The 20162-nt window shown below is 49.6% G+C and overlaps 1 protein-coding gene across 8 annotated transcripts in view; it reads right to left on the bottom strand.

Moving 5' to 3' along the window:
• Nucleotides 1-20162, bottom strand: part of Nav1 (neuron navigator 1) — a 273468-nt gene that overhangs the window by 147818 nt on the left and 105488 nt on the right. For 7 of the 8 annotated variants that reach the window (XM_029562161.1, XM_029562163.1, XM_029562164.1 and 4 more), the window contains one exon: nucleotides 19169-19957. The exons of the other annotated variant lie outside the window; for it this stretch is intronic. In XM_029562161.1, the coding sequence (XP_029418021.1) occupies nucleotides 19169-19957 (789 nt within the window). The remainder of the gene's footprint in view (nucleotides 1-19168; nucleotides 19958-20162) is intronic. 8 annotated transcript variants of the gene reach the window in all.

The following is a 20162-nucleotide window of genomic DNA, read 5'->3' as shown; positions in this document are numbered from 1 at the left end:
TGAGACAGGGTCTCCCTGTAGCCCCAGCTGTCCTGGAACTCACTATGTAGGCCAGGCTGGCCTTGAACTCATAGAGATCCGCCTGCCTCTGCCTCCCGAGTGCTGGGATTAAAGGCATGCGCCACCACGCCTGGCTTGGATTTTGTAGTTTTTAATCAAACTTACATGCTCTCTATATAAGAAACTTTTACATATTGGCAAAATAAAGTTGGTCAGTTTAAGGGAAAATGAAAGGTATATATATAAAAAAAACCTGAATGAGCAGGAATAGAGGTGCTCATATCTTGTTGTCACTGGAGACCTCGCTGTGGGTTCAAGGAACAAGCTCCCGGGCCCACAGGCTCTGTCCTTCTCGAGAGTGTCCCTGGCTGGCTCTTCAGCCTCTCCACTTTGGCTTCTCCCTGGAACCTGGTCATGGCCCTCCCCCCTCACATCTGCACTGCCTGCCCTCTACCCTGGACCACCATAGTGTCACCTGAATGGTTCTCACAGTCTTGGGTTTTCCAGTTGAGAACCTGTCACTCTTGCCTCCCCAACTTACGTTCTTCAACAGCAGCCTGAGTGGCTTTCACAAAACACAAGCTTGATATCACTCCCCTACTTGAAACTTTTCCTGTCTTTCCACTAGGCTTAGGGATAAAATTCAGAATCCTGATTCTAACCTATATGGCCTCACTTAGCCCAGGCCCTGTGCCCTATCCATCTAGCCTCATGCTGTACCCCTCCGGCCTTGGTGACTTCTTTCTTCTTTCTTTCTTTCTTTCTTTCTTTCTTTCTTTCTTTCTTTCTTTCTTTCTTTCTTTCTTTCTTTCTTCTTTTTTTCTTTCTTTCCTTTCTTTTTTCTTTCTTTTCTTTTCTTTTTTTCTTTGGTGTTTTTGAGATAGGGTCTCCCTATAGCCCCAGCTGACCTGGAACTCACTATGTAGACCAGGCTGGCCTTGAACTCTGCCTCCCAAGTGCTGGGATTAAAGGCATGTGCAGCCATGCCTGCCCACCAGGTGACCTTTTGCTTTCTGCAAACACTTGCACTCACTCTAACATCAGAACGCATTCCTGTTGCGCTACTTGGCTAATTCCTGCTCAGCGACAGGGCCCCTGCTAAACTCTTCTGTTCCAAGAAGCTCTCCCTGACTAGCCCCTGAAACCTGAATCGGTGTACCCTCCACTTCTCCTCCATAGCACTTAACCAGTGTGAAGGAAAGCGTCCTTTATATGATTAGCTCTGGAGGGTTGAGTATGGGCAGGAGCCCCAGGAGGAGAGCCAGGCTGAACAGTGAGTAAGGAGTGATCAGCCAGGAGAGCAGCAAGATTACTGTTCCAGCACACAGGTCCGCAGCCTAGAGGCAACCATGAGGTGATCATTAGCAAAGATCACATTTCATCCTAAAATATGCCCATGAAGGCTGGAGAAAATGTTTAGTGGTTAAGAGTACCTACTGTTCTTGCAGAGAACCCAAGTTCAGTTCCTAGCACCCATACTAAGCAGCTCACAACTGCCTGTAACTCCAGCTCCAGGGCATCAAACACCCTCTTCTGTCTTCCATGGGTATGTGAGCATACAGTCGCATACCTCACCCTTCCAACATAATTAAAAAAAACCAAAAACCTCCTTAAAAATGTTCATGAAGAGCCAGGCGTGGCGGTGAACGCCTTTAATCCCAGCACTCGGGAGGAAGAGGCAGGCGGATCTCTGTGAGTTCAAGGCCAGCCTGATCTATATAGTGAGTTTCAGGACAGCTGGGGCTACAGGGATACCCTGTCTCAAAAAGACCAAAAAAAAAAAAAAAAAAAAAAAAAAAAAAAAAAGTTCATGAAGACACTCAGGCTAGCCCTTCTGCATCTGCGCACAGAACCTGCAAAGGCATTAGAAGATCAGAGCTGGGGATGTTGGCAGCTGGGATAGGTGAGGCTAGGGGAATGTGAACCATGAACCTCAGCTATGGGGCTGAAATACTGATCCTCCCCTGCCCACTCTGAGATAGGGCCTTGGACTGCTGCAGACATGGCCCCATTCCCATCTCCTGCTGTCACCACCCTTACTTTTCTGCAGAGGGAAACTGAAGCAGTCTTCTAGCTGTCAAGGAAACCTCAGTGGGGGAAGATATGGGTTCTACTGTTTAAAGTGCTTTCTGCAGAGACCATGAAACCCAGAATTTCCTGAGCTTGAGGCCATAGCCTGTACCAGGACTCTGGCCCATCCGTGGCTTCTGGGGCCTCTAGTCTACTCCTTAACGCAATGGCATTTGGGACTGTGGCCAACAGAGGTTCTCTCAACCAACATCTTGGGTCTCAGTGAACGTTATATGGGCTTCCGTGGGTGGGCAGAACTGTACAGTGATTTTTTTTTTTTACTTTTTTGAGACTGAGTCTTACTGTGTAGCCCTGGCTGGCCTGCTATACCAGGCTGGCCTTGAACTCAGAGAGATGTGCCTGCTTCTGTTTCCCAAGTGCTTGGATCAAAAAGGCATGCATCACCAGGCTTGGCTGTGAAGTGATTATTTTTTAATTGAAGTTTTGCAATTTTCATACACTATAGTTTGATAGCATTTAGATCTGCAGGACACAAATCCAACTCTCTCTCCCTCTCTCTCTCTCCTCTCTCTCTCTCCTCTCTCTCTCCTCTCTCTCTCTCTCTCTCTCTCTCTCTCTCTCTCTCTCTATCTATCTATCTATCTCTCCAGTAAGGTCCATACACTGGGTCCACCAAGAGTCCCATCTCTGTAAGACACTGTCTTCCCTCTTCCTGGCAGCCATCAATTGCTAAAAGTTCCTCAGGTTGTTGGAATTTCTTACCTACTTCCTTTTGTCTATGCTGGGATTTTTGTCTGATTTGAGCTTGCATAGGACTTGTGCATGCTGTCACTATCATTGTGAGTTCATATGAGTAAATGACCAACTGTATAATTTTTAAAAGTATATTTGTGAGATTTAATAGCCACAGGGAGGGAGAGGTATGCTTATCCCAGGACCCTAAAGCTTCTTCAGCAGGTAGTTTTAAAAATTCACAGGACAGGCCAGCAGCAGTAGAGGTGACAGGCATCATGTCCTTCTACAGGTTGACTGCTTAAAATAGGTATATTTGTGACAAGGATAAAAGTCAGAGACCTGGATGTAGATCCTGTATCTGCTCCTCTTAGGCTGAGTAACTTTGGGCTAACTGGGCTTTGGGACACTCCATTTTCCTTACCTGCTGAACAGGGGATTGGATGATGGTCACTGAGGTTCCACCCTGCTCTGACATTCTAAGGTGAAGAGCACACATCTGCCAGGGGGACAGCTTATCCCACTCCTTCATTTCAAGGACTGGCTGCATGTGCCATGGCAGAACACCCTAACAGTACAGCCAGAGGAAGGAGATAAGTAGATTCACCAGTACGGGGTAGGGGAGAGACTGCTGAACCAGAAGTCAAGGGAGGTGATCTTGAACAAGCCTATTCCTCTCTGGCCTCAGTTTCCTCATCTGCACATCACTCCCTGGCTGTAACACTGTGATGCTGTGGCTTGCTACTGAGTTGAAGTAAGTGTCCATGGCCTCAAGTGGGTTTAACTAGCTCTTTCGGAAAGATGTCTCAACCTCATCAGGAAGCCTGGCTTCACTGACAGGATCTGAATGCCCTCCCCTCTCTATTCATGGCTCTCAGTTTTGAATTTCATTCAGAGAAATCCTGACATGGAACATGCCAAAGGGCAGCTGCCTGCTGACTCTGTAGTGGAGGCCAGTAGAGCCCCATGTTTTGCCTCCCAGAAGTATGAGCCCTTCATTCCATAGGCCCTTGAAATCTCAGTGAGAAGGAGGAGAATGAGGGAAGGCCTGCCCTGCCCAGGAAAAAGGTGGGAAGCCAGGCAGCCCTGCCTGACTTACCCTTTTCCCTGACAGGTGGATAATGTCTTCCAGATGGGCAGTAAACCCAGATGGGCATGGAACAGCTGTCCATGGGCTCCACCCACATCATTCCCAGGTGTCAGTTATCATAAAGGGAAGCCCTTAAAGTCTCACCTCTATCCCTCTTGCTACTACCATCCTCCTACCCCAAGAGCCCCTCCCACCACAGAGGGATAGAAAGGACAGTTGCTCTGCCACCTCATCAACCATCCCCCACTCCATCTGTTTTTTAAATCTAGATATGTCTCCTGCATACAGAACTGCTTGAGATAACATAGTGTTGGGCTGATTTTTTTTTTTTAAAGGAGGGAGGCAAGACAAGAATGGGAGGAGACAGATTTCCTATCCAGCGATATCTGGCTTAGGTTGATGCTAGTGTCAGTTTGTATTCCGGGAACATATGGGAACCAAGGAGCAAGAGGAGGTAAAAGATTGAAGGAAGGGGTGCTGGTCTCTCCAGTCCCAATGTAGATCACAGCACCTAATGTGGCTGAGAACAGGGGCATTAGAAAAGCATTCTACCTAAATGATGATGGGGTTTGGGAGCTGGACTCCCTCAGCTCTGGCAACCTTCTCATTCTGCCTCAGACCCCATCTAAATGAGCCTTACCCACCCCCTAATCCAGAGTTCTCTGCTCCTTCATTCCTTCCATTTATGAGTTTAGGGAATCAAAACAGATAACCATTGTAGTCAAAGGTGTCTAGAGCCCAGGTATGGTAGTATACGCCTTTAATCTCAGCACTGGAGGGGCAGAAGCAAGCAGATCTCTGTTTGAGGCCAGCCTGGTCTACACAGTTAGTTCTAGGCCAGCCAGAGCTACCTGGTGAGCTCTGTCTCAAAAATAATAAATAAATAAATAAATAAATAAATTCCACATTGCACCATGGTATGTGCATGCTAGTAATAAATAAATAAATAAATAAATAAATAAATAAATAAAAATATAACACAAACAAGAGTGTCTAGAAATCAGAAAAGGAAGCTGCATCCTCAATTCTCAAGAAGAATAATTCCAGACAGATGGAATGGATGTTTTTTGTTTTGTTTTTCACTTTTACACCAACCCAGATAATGGAGAAATTAGCGTATGTGTGATGCAGGTAGCCGAAACTCTAAGCAGGAGCAGGTGGAGTCAGCCTGGGATGGGCAAGAGGCAGAGGCAGAGGCAACACTGGCTTCTCCAATGAGATTCTCCAACGTGACTGCAGAAAAGCTGAGGGTTCTGAGCACCCTGGGCTCACCTTACCTCTAGTCTCAGCCACGGGAGAAGCGATGGTAACCAGATGTCCTCAGGACAGACCTCTGCTGGCTCATCCGAGCTCTTGCCATTGGCCCTCCAGAGAGACAGAGACAAGGAGAGAAAGGAGATTTTCTTAAGACGGCTCTGCATCTGGTGACGACGTCCGACCAGTGCTAGTGCTTATGAATGTTGAGACAGAGACAGAAGATGGGCCTCACCCAGATTCCAGCACAGCACACCTGTCTTGAAGTACTCTGAGATTTAAATGTGTAGCTTTCCTTTTCTGCTTCCCAATCACTTACTACGATGGTTATCTGTTTTGATTCCCTGAACTCATGTGCAGAGGAAGGAGCAGAGAACTCTGGGTGAAAGCATGGGTAAGGCTCATTTGGATGAGGTCAGATGAGCAGGTGCTAGAGCTGAGAGAGCTGGGCTCCCAAACCCTACCACCTTCTAGTGAATAGCAGGACTTCTAACAAAGAGTGCCAGACATCGACAAGGTTGGAGCTAAAACAACAGTGGGCTGTGCATGGGCAAACTGCAGTATTCTCTCCAGAAATGAGGTGAGGAGAATGCAAGTAAGGGAAGGCCACTGAGGAGAGCTAAAGCAGGTTTCCCTGAGCACAGCAAAGGGAGCGGGCTAGGGAAGACAGGGAATAAGGAGAAGATTGAGAAAGAAGAACCACTGGTGGGTGGATGCTGGTGCTGTTCTATCAAAAGCAGATCTAACACAGGTAGAACGCACACCGGCATGTCTCTTTTCTGTGTGTGCAGTCTGGGCAGCATCTAGGACCAGCTAGCATCCTGAGAGACTCCTGAACACAAGGCCGGCACACACAGGTGGAGCCTGAGGAACAAATCATCTGGTGGACATGGACATGAGGGTACCGCACGGGGAAGCAGAAGCATTCAGATGATGGTGGCTCGGACACAAGAGAGAAGGGATTAGTAGCAGGCTAGCAGACTGATGGCAAAGCGGGAGGTTGAGGGCATCTAGGGCTCAGGAGAAAGGGTGCACACAGACAGGCTGGAGGCTGCTGAGTGCAGAGGCTGTGTGTCTCCTAGCAGAACAAGAGCTCCTTGAGACCAGATCTGTGTTCCCCTTCCCCATTTGACTAGGATACCTGAGTATAGGGCTGGATCTCCCCATCAGATTAGGGAGCACCAGAGGACCAAGCCTATGTCTCTGCCTCAGACTAGAGGCTCCCTAAAAATAGGGGTTGTGGCTCCTTCCTCTGCACCCCCACATGGAGCCCATAGTAGATAACAAGGAAGTACCAACACAAAACTATCACAAACTGGGTGCTTTTCAATGTGCTAGGTACTGTACTCACAGCATTATGTCTACTGTCTCATTCGATCATTGCAGTAATCCTGTGAACTGGGTTTTTGTCTTGTTTTTGTTGGTGACTGAACTCAGGGTCTTGTGCACACTACCTACAAGCTCTACCACTGAACCGTATCCCAAGCCCCTATGATTTAGACATTACTTAAGCCATTAACAGAAGTTAAAGCTCAGAGAGCTTAATTCTCCCAGGATTTCAAAGCTAGTTAATACAGAACAAGGATTTGAACTCAAATCTGTCTGACCCCAGGCTCTATGCATTTGGTCACTACATTATGTGTCCTATTCCTGAGGACCCCAAGCGAATAAGGGCAGTGACTTAGACTGCTGCTGACTGCTCGAGTTGAGAAGCTGAGAACTTTAAAGTTGTGGTCCACAAATACAGGGAAAACCCAACCTCTGCAGGGTATGGGAAAATGGCAGCAATCTACTCTTTGTCTGGAGGTTCTACCAGTTCAGAAGCAGGACTGCTTCCTTTGGGGTAAATTTCCTGTCATTGGACATTCCATCTCCTAAAGCAAGGCCCTTCTTTCCTCCCCCTATGGCCCAACAACTGGGTTCCAGGTCTATGCTTATGGGAAATAAGAAGTAAGTCCCATGTCCATCCACCTAACCTATGAGTGAAGAGGAGGAGCTAGGTTATCCTGGCCTCGTCCACAGATGTCCTCCCAATTGTGTGGTAACAAGTCACAGGGGTAGGTTTCATGGCTCAGTCCTAGGAGGAACCTATGACGATCACGAGAGGTTGGTGGCCAATGGAAAGACAGACCAAATTCACATATCAGGCTTGAGTCCCCATCCCTACCCAGAAATATAGATATCAGCAGTTTCACCCTGATCTAGATGGAACCTAGATCCTGGGCTAAGGGATAGAAATGGATAATGAACTTGAATGAAGACAAGGTTATCCTTCAACAATTCCCCAAAGCTCATGTTCTGTCCATTTTTTTCATACTGTTTCTGATATTTTACGTTCATCACAGTTAAAACAACCACTGGACTGACCTGTAATCTTAAAAACCATTGAAAAAACCAACTTCCTCTCTTTCCTTGTGATAGGTCAGTCAGAACCTCCTCTCACCTCCCCTGGGTAAATCAGCCCAACACTTGGACAAACAGTGGGCTTCCATACTCTGCCACATGGACCTCAAACACTGGTTAGCCAGTGGTACAAGAGGAGATGAATCAGATGTATAGAACAGAACAGGGGAAAGAGGGCCAGACTGCTGACCAGGTGAAGATGCTTGGGGGCATTAGCTCCATTTCCCCTGAAACCTGCTTGATTCCCCCATGCTCCTGTCCTGTTCTGGAGATGCTGTGTCCTGTAACAAACTACTCCTTTTTTTCAAGCTGGCTCCAGTGGGCTTCAAAATACAGATGTAAAAGTCTGAGCTGAACTGAATAGGCTCAATGACTAGAGTCAAATTATGAATGGAGTCCCTTGGGATGGCTGGTCACCACTGGTGTCTAAAGAGCCACAGTGGTTAGAATGAGGAAGGACAAAACAACTCCAGGCCTGCAGGGGAGGTGAGAAAGGAACTAATTATCGATTGCCTATGGTATGCCACGAGCTCTATACTTCCTCTTCTAGTTAATCCTCACAATGGCCCCCAAATGCCAGCTTTAGTCCCAGTCCATAGTCAGCATTTGAGGTGATCTGAATTTGCATCTGCAGGCCTTCAAAGCTGATGTCCTTTCAAAGCCAGGATCCCAGAGACACACAGGGTTCTAGGTCAAGGGTAGATTCAGAGTCTTGGTGTACATCTGTCCCCTATAGAAGACACAACGGCACTTGTGGACCACCAGGATCCAGGTTGGACATGCAGATGGTATGAAAGTATACCCCCAGTCACAGATCACACAAAATGTTCTGAGCCTAGTAGTTGGTACACAAGGAGGTATAGGGGACCAGCCAGGCTCCCAGAAACACCAAATGCTTACAGAAAACCTTGAGTGGATGCAGCCTGTTTAAAATGACAGGATCCAGACAGATGCCCAGGAAGATTTACCATGCCTGGGAGACGCTACAAAGCCAGCTTTCTCCATGGCTGAAGCCTGTAGCATAGTGACTATGGAGGCAGGTGCTTGAGGCGGACCTAACAGTCTCTCCCTTTGGTAAATGGGAGCAAAACCAGTACCTAATTCTGTTGTTAGGGCAACTGAACTAATGCATGCAAAGTGCTCAGAACACTGTTTCGTGCGTAATACATAATAGATTATAGATATTATCATAAGTCTCAGACCTTCCATGGAGCTAACATCACCCCCTGATGCAGCACTATGGGAAATCTAATCTAGAAGTGAGCGGTGGGGAAGAGGGAGGAGTGGGCAGGGAGAGTAAGAGGAAGCTGTGCCCCAAGATACAGGTGGGGCTGAAGTCTACAGCACCAGCCACATGAGAGCCTCTGTACAGCCTTTTCCCGTGCAGTTCCTTCTCTAAGTCCTCCAGATCTGGGAACTAGGGAGTCCGATCTCTGTTCTGTTTTACCAACAAGGAGGCTGAGGCTCTGGCAGGTAAGTTCCTTATCCAAGGATGCAGTTAGAGAGGACAGAAGGGCAAAGAGGAGCAACTTTCTGATCATCTAAGCCCCCTCAGCCCTCTTCATTCAGGTCCACCTGTGATTCTCCTTTGTGATAGCCCTCCTGCAGCTCCTGGGGTCTGCTCTGTCAGCTCCAACTACGACTCTGTTGAAATACCTCTCTGTGGGGCTGGAGAGATGGCTCAGCGGTTAAGAACACAGGCTGTTCCTGCAAAAGACCCAGGTTTGAATCCCAGCACCCACATAGCTTACAACTGCCCGTAACTCCAGTTCCAGGGAATCCGACAGCCTCTTCTGTCTTCCACAGGCATTGCATGACATGGGTGCACTTACCTACATGCAAGCAATACACACATACACATAAAAATAAAAAAAAATTAAAAAAAGAAATACCTTTCTGTGGATCTGCTTTCCACTATGTACAGTGAGCACCCTGGGAAACTGGACCCCTGGCAAGTAGCTGGCACTGAAGAATGCTTGAAAGGGTTACAGGGGAAACCATTCTTCTAGAGTTATATTCTCAAGACTGGCAAGACTGAGCCCAAGAGTTCTAGTATATGGAGAGGGCAAGGGAGCAGACTTGCTACTTGTCATGCAAGAGGTAGTTGAGCCTTGTAGCTAACTGTAGGAGCGTGAATCAAGCCTGGTTTGAACCTTAGCTTCATCATGAACTTGCCACATGCTGAATGAACATCAGGCACCCATGAGTTCTCACATATCTAAATCTTGTGGGGTTATGGGGTACATGATCCTGGTTGATAAATACCACAGAGCACTCTTTATATTAAGTCAGTAAATGCTTCTTTGAGTCATCCTGTGTCCCCCTGCCACCTTGGCCACCTGGGTCCTTGGCTCTGGAATCTCCACAGTCTAGCAACCACAAACTATCTGGTGTAACAGGAAGCCCTGGGCTCCTCCAGCTCTGTAGCCTGCCGGAGTTGTTAAATATTTTGTACATAACCCTTGAATCACATCTCATTATAGTGATGAGATGAGTTTAACTGGACAAAATGTGAAGCATAGCCAGTAAACAGTGCTCAATAAACTTCAGTTGTCCTTGCTACCTGAGTGTTAAGTGATTCTTCAAAGGGCCTTAGGATGAAGGTATCTGACCTTTGCATACTGTATGGCCTTGATTAGCATTTTGGAGTTGAATGCTTTCTTCTAGAGACCCCAAACTCTGCAGCCAGGCTCTTAGTGGCCCTAAAGCTACAGGCTAGGCTCAGGGACTTGAAAGGCATAGAGTACAAAGCTGGTTTCTTTACCTGGAGATTTGACCCTGATGCCCCTGAAAGCTCAGCATGTCCCTTGATGATGGCAACAGGAGGAGCACAGCAGCTTCTCCACACTGCCTGCTGAGCAACAAGAAAACCTTTCCGGCTGGGCTGTATCAGGAAGCATAGGACCCGCCCTTAAAGCTGAAGAGACCACTGCCTCGTGTTTACTGGCATCCACCATGGCAGAGGGAGCAGCACCATGGCATGGCCACCTGATACCTCAGATGGGCACAACTGCCATCCTTGCTGTGGCTGCTCTCTTCCCCAAGTGCTGCAGCAGGGCAGGGTGACAGTGAAGTCAGGAGGTGAGTACTGCAGCAATGCCTGGATGCTATGTCATCATCAAGGCCCTATGGAAGCACTAAGATAGTAGGGCAGTACCTACCCTCCTGTGGCAACTCCTGAACTCTAAAACAATACCTCTTGGGGACAGTTAGACTCCATGGCAAAATCCTCTATGACAAAATGCCCTGGCTCCTACAACAAGAGAATCACATGGAAACATCCAAGTAGGGCAACTGGAACAGCTTAGAGGCATCCCAAGGAAACAGAGACAAAGCCGGTTGAGGATGTGGCTGTGGTGGAGCAAGTGCTAACACACTTAAGGCCCTGGGCTTCATCCTCAGTACTGGGGGAAAGAAAGATGAAGGCTTGAGTCTAAAATAGCATGTACCCCGACTCCCTATAGGCCTTCTGACCCCTGGGTAGTCCGAGCCTTTATTCCCAGAAGGACCATCTGCTCTGAGGGCTCCAGCCATTCCAAGTGCTGTCCTATCCTCATTCAAACAAAGCTGGATGACTAGAGTGCCTTCTCTTCTTACACCAAGACTGGGATTAGCTTTCTTTTTTCTTTTTTTTTTTTTTTTGGTGGTGCTGGACTGACCACAGGTGTAATGTATGTTAGGCAAGTGCTCTACCATTGAGCTACATTCCCAGCCCTCTTTTTGAGACAGAGCCTTATTAAACTATCAAGGCTGGTCTTGAACTCACAATCCTCCTGCCTTAGCTGGGATTATAGGCCTCTGCCAACCATGCCTGGCTATGATTCCCTAACTTCTCACTCTTTCTCTTTTAGGATGGCTTCCTGGATTGACCAAGTAATTTAGCTTCCATGCCACTTATACCTGTTCCAAAATTAGATATAAGTGAAAATGTCAGTAGATGTAGTGGGTACATGCATATAATCCCAGGACTTGGGAGGCAGAGGCAGGAGGATCAGGAGTTCAAGGTTCATCCTCAATTACATATGGAATTTGAGGCTAGCTTGAGTTACTTGAGACCTTGTTTCAAAAAAAAAAAAAAGAAAGAGAGAAGAAAGAAAGAAAGAAAGAAAGAAAGAAAGAAAGAAAGAAAGAAAGAAAGAAAGAAAGAAAGAAAAGAGAAAAGGGAGAGGGAGAGAGGGAAAGGAGACGGAGAAGAGACGATAAAGGACAGGAGAGAAGAATTCTAGCCTCTAGTCCAAAATTGCCTTAATATCCGGGCTCTGGTTCATTCATTCAATTGTCTGCCCAGAGCCTGGAGTCCCAGCATACTCATTCCCTTCAGCCTGTTTCATCTCCTCTCCTGCCTCTCCTCCAGCCAGACAGGACCCCTCCGCATCCCACCTGTCAAGCTAGTAAGCCTGCCAAATCCTCAATCTCAGGTACACACTGGTTTGCCCTCATTAACTACTTAACAAGTTGTCTTGAATTAAGTGGAATTTTATATATATATATATATATATATATATTAAAATAATAATACATATTGAGGCTCCAGGAAGGAGTATATCCTAGAGGTTAAGGCCAAATTCCAGCCCAGGTGCTCATTAGCTTTATTAGCTTTTGGTGGATTACCTATTTTTCAATGCCTCAGTTTCTTCACTTGTAAGTATCAAGAAATTTATGATGCATGAGATATAAAAACAACACCTCTCAGATACCAAGCAATTAGTAAATGTTATTATTACTAGAGCATATATTCTTGAGCTCTTCTTTTCTTCTGTCTTGGAAGAATCAGATACCAGGGTTCCTAGGAAGCAGTTCCCCAGTGTGGGAATGTTGAGGTCCAATGCCCCATGACACCTTAGAGACGTTGCAGAGAGAAGACAGGGCCTCCTGTCTGCCAGCTTTCCCAAAAGGGAAGAGCCTGTTTAGTGGGTCACCAAGGGCAAAAAAGCCTGTGTCTTCAGAGTCTGATGGGTAACCAGAACTTAAAGTACTTGTCTGGGAAAGAAGCCAGGTGTCTGAACTCTGCAGTCTCTGCCTGGGGGTCTGTTTGGGGGAAGTTGTTCTACCGTGGTCACATTTCAGACTCTTAAAAGGTTCAGCTCTTGTGTAATTACATATACACACATGTAAATGCACCTTCAGTGCATTCATATGCTCTGGAAGCCAGTGAGTTTACAAGCCTCAATGTGTACTGATCCCCAGAAACACACACCACCCATTGCAAACCCTGAGCTTATACCGTGACTCGAAACCTCACCCAAATTCTAGGCATTTATGCTGTGTGCCACACAACCTATTAAGCCAATGTTTCCCATGTTCTTCCCATGTTCTGAGCATTTGTTGTCTTACTAGTCATCTCAGTGTCACAGTTTATAATGCTGGCTCTCTACAGAAATATGTGGAAGTTGAACGCCTAGACCATACTAGACCCAGTGGTAACACCCAAATGGTTAACCCTCAGGCAGTTCTGGGGTTCCACAGGGACAGGAAATGGGGGTGGTCATAGTTAAAGGGCTTGGAACTGCCCTTGTTCTTGGTGCCCACATCCGAAGTCATAGGCACACAGCAGTGCCATGAGAAGCACTGTGCAAGAGCTGCCACCCAGAAATTAGAAGACTGCGGAGAAACTTCCCCGTCCAGTGGTCCTGCAATGTATCATTGAGATGTCTAAAATAGATTCCAGGGTAGCCCAGGCAAGGCATGGTCCCTGCCCTGCTTTGCTGAGGTTTGGCTAGAGCTGAGTAGAAGAACTGAGTGTCAAACACAAGATGTACAGTGGTGTTGACAGCAAGAGCCTGGAGCCTACAGAACAGCCATGGTCCCTGCCTCCCCTTCCCCCTGCACTAGGCCAGGCAGAGGAATGCAGAACCCCAGCAGGTCCTAATTACTTGCCCCCAGTGGGAACTTTCTACCTCAGCACTTTGTATCTTACATGCCAGAGACATAAAATCTTAGGTGGGAGGCATAATCAAGAAGGCAAGTACCCCAGGAACCCCACTTATCCCAGGCATGCAGTGTTGAGCTCACATCAAATAGCGACACTCCCAGCCCAACTCTATTCCTGCCTCCACTTCCAATGGGAAGATGTAGTGTTCTTGGGGTATCTTCCCAGACTATACCCTGATGTCTGCTGGTCAGAAGGAAGCAGAGACCTGGCTTTATTGAACAAAGTGAGCTGAACCAGGGAAGTTCAGGTGTCCTGCCTCCCCAGCTCCAGAAACAGCAATGTAGGGGGAAGGTATCTGCCTCAAGGTGAGGGATTCTATGGACTCCTATTGGAGGTTGCCTGCCCACATAGGGCAGTCAGCTGGGCCTGGCCCCTTGGCCCTTTCTATGCAAGAGAAGGAACGCTGCAGGCTCCCTGGACATCAAACACATCTGGGTAATCCAAACAGGGTGTGGGGGAGGTCAGCCAGAGCAAATGAGAAACAGGTGGCGCCCATTTCCCCTCTGGCTGGCTGGCTAGCACAGGGATTCAGGCAGAGGGAACAGCTTTGCCAGGAACAGCTTCTCCAAGACAGGAAAAACTATAGCCAGGTGCTGCAGGCCCTGGGCAGGGAGTCATTTTAAGATGCAGACATTATAAAGAGGTAGGTATACGATCCGGGTGGAAGCTGGACTCCTGGCCTAGGAACCAACTGAACTGGTTAGATTCCTCCCCCATGAGGTCCTGCTTTAAAACAAAAAAGACAAAAGTAAGAAAGATGAAAAAGAGAAAACAAAGTGAGGAAAATGAGCCGAAGCTTGAGTAGGTCTCTACCCCTGTGAAAGGCAGGCTAGTAGCTTCATCTGTAGGGATCCAAAGAGTAAATATGGACCACGGCAGAAATTCTCAAAAGACGGAATCTTGGCTCAACAGAAAAAAGATCTTTCCGATAATAAGTGCTTTCCAGGAAAATAAGGTAGTGAGTCCTCTGTTACAGGGAGTGTGTAAACAGAACACCCACCTGCCTAGGATACCACAGAGGGATTAATTTCAGCTTTCAGTGGGTGGCTCATCTAGACAATTTCCACTCTTTGGTTCTATGAAACCCCAGGGAAGGCTGTGGGAGGTGGAGTGCAGAGAGGGGATTTTGCTGTTGCTGCCTGTCCAGGGAGATACTGCAGTGTGCTGCATAGGCAGCTCAGCAGCAGGGCGCTGAACTGTAGCTGTGGGCCCTGGGGACCCCACTGGTTCCAGTCAGTGTGGGACCAGCTCTTCCTTGAGCTCCAGGAAGACCCTTGTACCATCAGCCCTCGGGTCAGAGGCTGGAGGTCTGGAAATGAGTATATGACGAGAGCTTCAGGGAATGGCAAGTCTGAGGTTAGCAGAGGAAGGAAAACTGGTGTGGACAGCCTGGGGTGAGGGGCAGGTAGGAGGTGGCAGGTTACAGCTCCAAGTAGATTAGGTAGTAGAAGGTGGAGAGGGGTGGAACAAGAGGAAAGTGTCGGGAAACACCCCCACCCCCATCCCCAGGTCCCAGGTGGCTTAGACAAATTAAACTTAGGTTCAGAAAGGCCTCTGGTCTGGGCTTGGAGCCAGTTAATAATGGGAAGAGCATCATCCTGGGGCATGCTTTGGAGAACCAGAGAAGCTCTGGGCATTTCAGTTCCACTTGAACCTTCTCCCCAAAGTAGAGGGCTTACCCTAAGACCTACTCATCCAACTGTGTGTCACTCTGAGAAGCAGAACCCAGGTTGTCTTATAAGGAGACCAGCATTAGCCGCAGCAGTCAGGCCAAGGCATTGACCAGAACAGGGGAACAGGATCTCTGATCGCTTGTCCACTCTTTTGGTAGAGGCTCAAAGTTTGGCCTTAGATGAAAATATCTTGAACATGACAGAGAAAGAAATGGTCTCCTCAGGAGAAGGCAGGAAGCTTTGCACTCCAGGGTTCTGTGCCAGCTCCTGTTCTGCATGAGCCACATTCAACTGCAGAACTTGCATACTGCTACAACCCCTTCAGCCTGTAATTCCACAGGTTCCCTCTGGCCCAACTACTGCTGTCCAGGGAAGAGCAGAAAGGAGGGTGCACTCTGTACACTCTCCTTCTAGCCCTCAGGGAGCCCTGGGAAGCACCAGACATGGCTCTGGGTAGAGCCTCTGATGCTGGGTGAGGCTGCACATACACTTGTCTGCTCTGGGCAGCGGTTCTCTGTAAAATTCATAGTATCTCTACCTCTACCAAGGTATTGAATAAAATGGGGGAACAGTACTTGTAAAGACAGTTCTTCCTCCAGTACTTAGAGCATCCAGAGTAAATGTACTGAAGCAATCCCCAGCCCCCAAAGCCCCACAGCAACCCAGTGCCTTAGAAATGGATAGCTTCCTGCCTTTCTTCCTCAATTCTATTTGGCCTGAGCTTCTGAGAGCCTAACTGTTGTCATGGTAACCTCTCCATAGTTGCCAGATACCTTCTCTGAGGAAGTGGGACTAGGAACTCCAAAATCCTGGGTTCTTTCACATCCGGACCTTGGGCAGTCTTAACTGTTCTACTTGCTTTTTCCTGGAGGACTGAATGGGGAGGAAAGTTGAATGTTTGGGAGAGTTAGCAGACTTTTTCTGCTTGAAATCTTTAGGCCTAGGACTGATGAAGAAGTATGATTTTTGGATGTTGCTGTAGTATTTAACTGCTCTATGTTAATATAGCTGTCTTTAAGCCACTCTTCAAGGTCTAATCACCTCCTCTTCCCTTAAAGGATAAGTTATGGGAGGGTCTCTTACACTCATATGTGGGGAAAATGAGCCCCAAAGGAGAAACCAGAACTTAATACTTCTGGACAAGGAATTCAGGAATACCTTTCTGTTTAGCCCAGACCTGGGCCTGGTGGCTTTCTTCCAGGATCAAAAATGTCTGGTATGGACTGTCATGCTAGGGTCCTGGACTTGGCCTATTTCCCCTGGGACCCACCTTCAGGCGTCTAAGCTTCCAGGGCTCCCTGTGGGACCCTAGTAACTTGGCAGCTTCCAAGGTTAGGGAAGGGACAAAGATCATCTGGGTCCCAGCTGAGTTTTGGCAAAGGGATGACCAGGTTTCACTTCTTCCCTTTATTCCAGAACGGTTCTTATTTGGGGCTGCCCCACCTTCCTACCCTCGCCTCAGAAGCTGGGTCTTTGCAAGTGTAGGGGTCGAGATGGTACCAGGGAGATATGACTGCATTCTCCCCAGAGGCAATCCAGTTCTCCACCAACAGCTTGTCCTGACACTGGGCATACCTGTATAGGTCCTGGGATGTCAATCAGCTCTACTGTTCCCCTGCCACCAGGCCCGTGTACCCTCTACCTTGTCTTCACACAGGAGAAAGACTTGGCCTAGAGTCACCAGCTGCCTCTTCACCATCTTCTACCAGACAGTGTTCTAGGGCTTGGACATCACCCTACCTTGAATTCTGAGCTGGAAGCACGAGAGTAAGTTCTGCAGATGTCACACCCCCTTTCCTCCACCTGAAAGTAAAGTTCTCTATCCCTAGGTAAGGTTATCAGGACAGCTCTGGTGGCCTATCCCCAGCAGATACCACCTTTATCAGGCCCCTCTTTATCTCTTTTCAGGTCTCCAGGAAGAGCTGTGACTGAGGGTTCAGGAGGAAATTCATTCTCCCTGCTACTTCAGCTCAGGCGACAAGCCCTTGCCTTTTGGCCTTCCTTGCGTCTCCCCAGCTAGGCGAAGGAAAGGTTCCCTTCTCACACTATAGTTGAGTAGTCTTATGGAAGTGTGCTTGGGGAGAGAACAACTCCAGAGCAGGAATAAGGGACCATAGCTCAGCTTTGCTCTACTGCCCCTAGTCAACTCCAGGACCATCTGTTGGTTTCTGTGGTGACCCCTCTTGAGAAGCAACTAAGTGATCTTTGATAGGCAGTGTGAGAAATGCCTTGACTGGGGAGGGCCAAATTAGCTAAGTCACTCCAAACAGAGGAAAACAGGTTGACCTTGAAAACAGGGCTGTGCCCTCTACTGGTCCCTGCCCAAGGTACAAGAAGGCCCTTTCTCCCTCAGTACTCTCAGCCCTCAGGATATGTTCATCTAAGGTCTCAGTCACATCATCATGTCTCAGTCACAGTTCAGTGACCACCTCCTTACAGAGGCATACAGCTGGCTTTCTCAGTCCCTTTCTAGGGCATAGTCCAGTCCCTATTTTCTCACAGACTTCCTTGGTGCCTGACATTATTTTATGTTTCCTTTATTGTCTGTCTAACTGCATTGGATTGCAAGCTCCTTGAGGGCAAAGCCTCTTACAGGCATTGAGCATAGAGTAGCCCTTATGCCCATCACTTCTGAACACTACACCCCATCCCTCCTTTTCACTGCCAAGGTGGCTTTCAGGGGGGCTCTGGAGGGATGAGGCTACTTTTCCCCTTTTGCCCTTGTCCAGTCTCTTAATTGCCACTGCAAAACCCATCTGTGTCAGATAGGCGGAATCCTTGCCCCTGCACTAGACCCTCTTCTGGGACCCACACCGGAGGTGGAGAGGTCTCAGGAAGACTACCAGCACGCAGCAAAACAGGTCTCCTTCAGCCTTCTCCAGGTGCCAGGCCAGTGCTCCCATTTACCTCCACCCTGCTGGTCACTCTGACCGCCATCCTCTGCTCGGCCCCGCCCCTTCACACACGCTCGACACGCCCCTTCCCAGCCCCCAGCCCGGCGGGCAGTCTGCAAGGTACCCAGGAAGCTGGGGTCCCTGGGCGCGGGCACCGGAGCAACCACATCCCAACCACTGCAACAAGTCGGTGCAGTCAAGGCGGCTTGCCGCCGGTTCTCTCGCTGCCTCTGCTCGGACCGTGCGGGCTTTCAAGACACACAATCTTGTCCCCACACATCCTCCATCTACCCCTGAGGACAGGGGTTCTAGGGAAATCAAGCACGGTTCCCAGGCCGGCTCCGGATTTTTGGCTCGGACTGTTCAGGCTCTGAGAACAATGGAGCAGCTCTCCGGCTTCCTCCACCGAGCAAGCTTTGTTCCTCCCTTCCCGCCTGCTTGGCTTCCATTAGCCAAAGGGCAAAGGCTTCTCGGGAGTCTCTGCGCAAAAGCCCCAGACCTTTCCTTAAAAGATCTAGGGGGTGGGGGATTGCGAAAGAGCCGGGGCTGAGGGAAAGGACGAGCATCCAGATGCACGCAGCTGGCTGCCCGCCCGCCCCCATGGCCCCAGACACTTCCCTTTGCCAGGTCCCCCACACCCGGGAAATCCGACTCGAGCTCCCACCCGGGATCCACAGAGGAAGTGAAGCCTCAGTTCTGCTCCAGGGCCAACTGGCCCTCACATCTGCTCTCCCCACATCTGTGCTGTAGACCTGAACTCTCACCAGTGCTACCCTAGCAATACTGGATGCTGTCTTACCCAACGCAAACCACTCCTTAGCTGATGTCTCTACCAGTTTGCCGTATTAAGACCCTGGACCTCAAAATTCAATGGCTTTGTTTCTAAGAACCTAAGACCCCCTCATTGTCCGGCCTCACCTCCGGTAGGCCAAGCAAAGCCCAGGCTCCCACCCAGTAACATCTTTAAGGCACACTTTAGCCAGACACAGCTGGAGGTAGGCCAGCTCTACATATCTGGGCAGTAATTCCCCTCAACCTGACCAGTGCCCAGTAGAACCTTCCGCAGAGGGGGAAAGAGAGGAAGCTTTGCTTTTCCCACCTCTCCCTGCAGCTGGCTAGGAGAGCCAGGGGCGGGGTGGGGCGGGGCGGCAGGACTTACCCAGCATCTGGCTGAAGAGCAGCTGCTCCAGGTCGCCCAGCACAGTCACCACGAGCTCGGGGTCCACCTTGAGGAAGGCCCGTTCCTCCTGGCCCTTGGCGGAGGGCACGGTACCCGAGCTCTTCTGCGCCTTGGCCTTGCTGGAGAGCAGCTCATCATCCGACTTGCCGTCGTCGCTCACCGCAGCCTCAGGCGCTTTGCTGAGAGGCTTGACCTCCGCGTAGGGTCCGCGCGGGATCCGGCTGGGTTTGCCCAGGCTGGGCGCTAGGGGGGCCAGTGGGGTCTTGGCGCCGCTGGCCGGGCCGCCTTTGGGCTGGAAGAGCGAATGCTCGGACTTGGACAGCGTCTTGGACATCAGTGGAGCCTCGCGGCCCTTGGGCCCCATCTTGCCCAAACCCTTGGGCGCCTTGGCCATATCATCGCTCCACTCGGGCTCATAGAGCTGCAGCTTTTTCTCGGAGTCGGTGAGGAACGAGAGGTTGGTGAGCGACTTCTGCTTGCGCAGGTTAGAGGCCGGCGGCCCTCCGGGGACACGGCTGTCCACGCTGCCAGACTTGAAGACCTTCAGCTCCGCTGCGCTGGCCTTGGCCATACTGCCGCCGCCGCCTGCCGCCTTGGCGCGCTTGGGCAGCATGCCGCGGCCGTCCGCCGCGGCCGCCTTCCTGCCGGCTCCCCTCGGCTCGTCCGCGCCCTCGTCGCCGCCGAGGCTCAGCTCCACCTCGGGCTGCACGCTCTTGACGCTGCTGCTCAGCATTCTGCCGGCGAGGAGCGCATGGACTATCCGCGCGTCTGCGGGCAACGGGCGGGGGAGGGGGCGGGAGCGCCGGGAAGGGAGGCGGCGAGGAGGAGGGGGAGAGAAAGGACGGAAGAAACCGCGGAAGAAGGGGAGAGGAAGGGGAGGGAGCAAGGGGGGACAGCGGAGGGCGCAGGGGAAAGAAACACCGGGAAGGAAGCCGGGGGATGGGGGGGTGTAGGAAAAAAGCAAGGAAATAGC

The sequence above is a fragment of the Nannospalax galili genome, unplaced genomic scaffold, assembly GCF_000622305.1.
Source record: "Nannospalax galili isolate Female #2095 unplaced genomic scaffold, S.galili_v1.0 scaffold113, whole genome shotgun sequence".
NCBI lineage: Eukaryota > Metazoa > Chordata > Mammalia > Rodentia > Spalacidae > Nannospalax > Nannospalax galili.
Note: the sequence above shows the minus strand (reverse complement) of the source record. Positions and strands in the feature narration are given on the sequence as shown.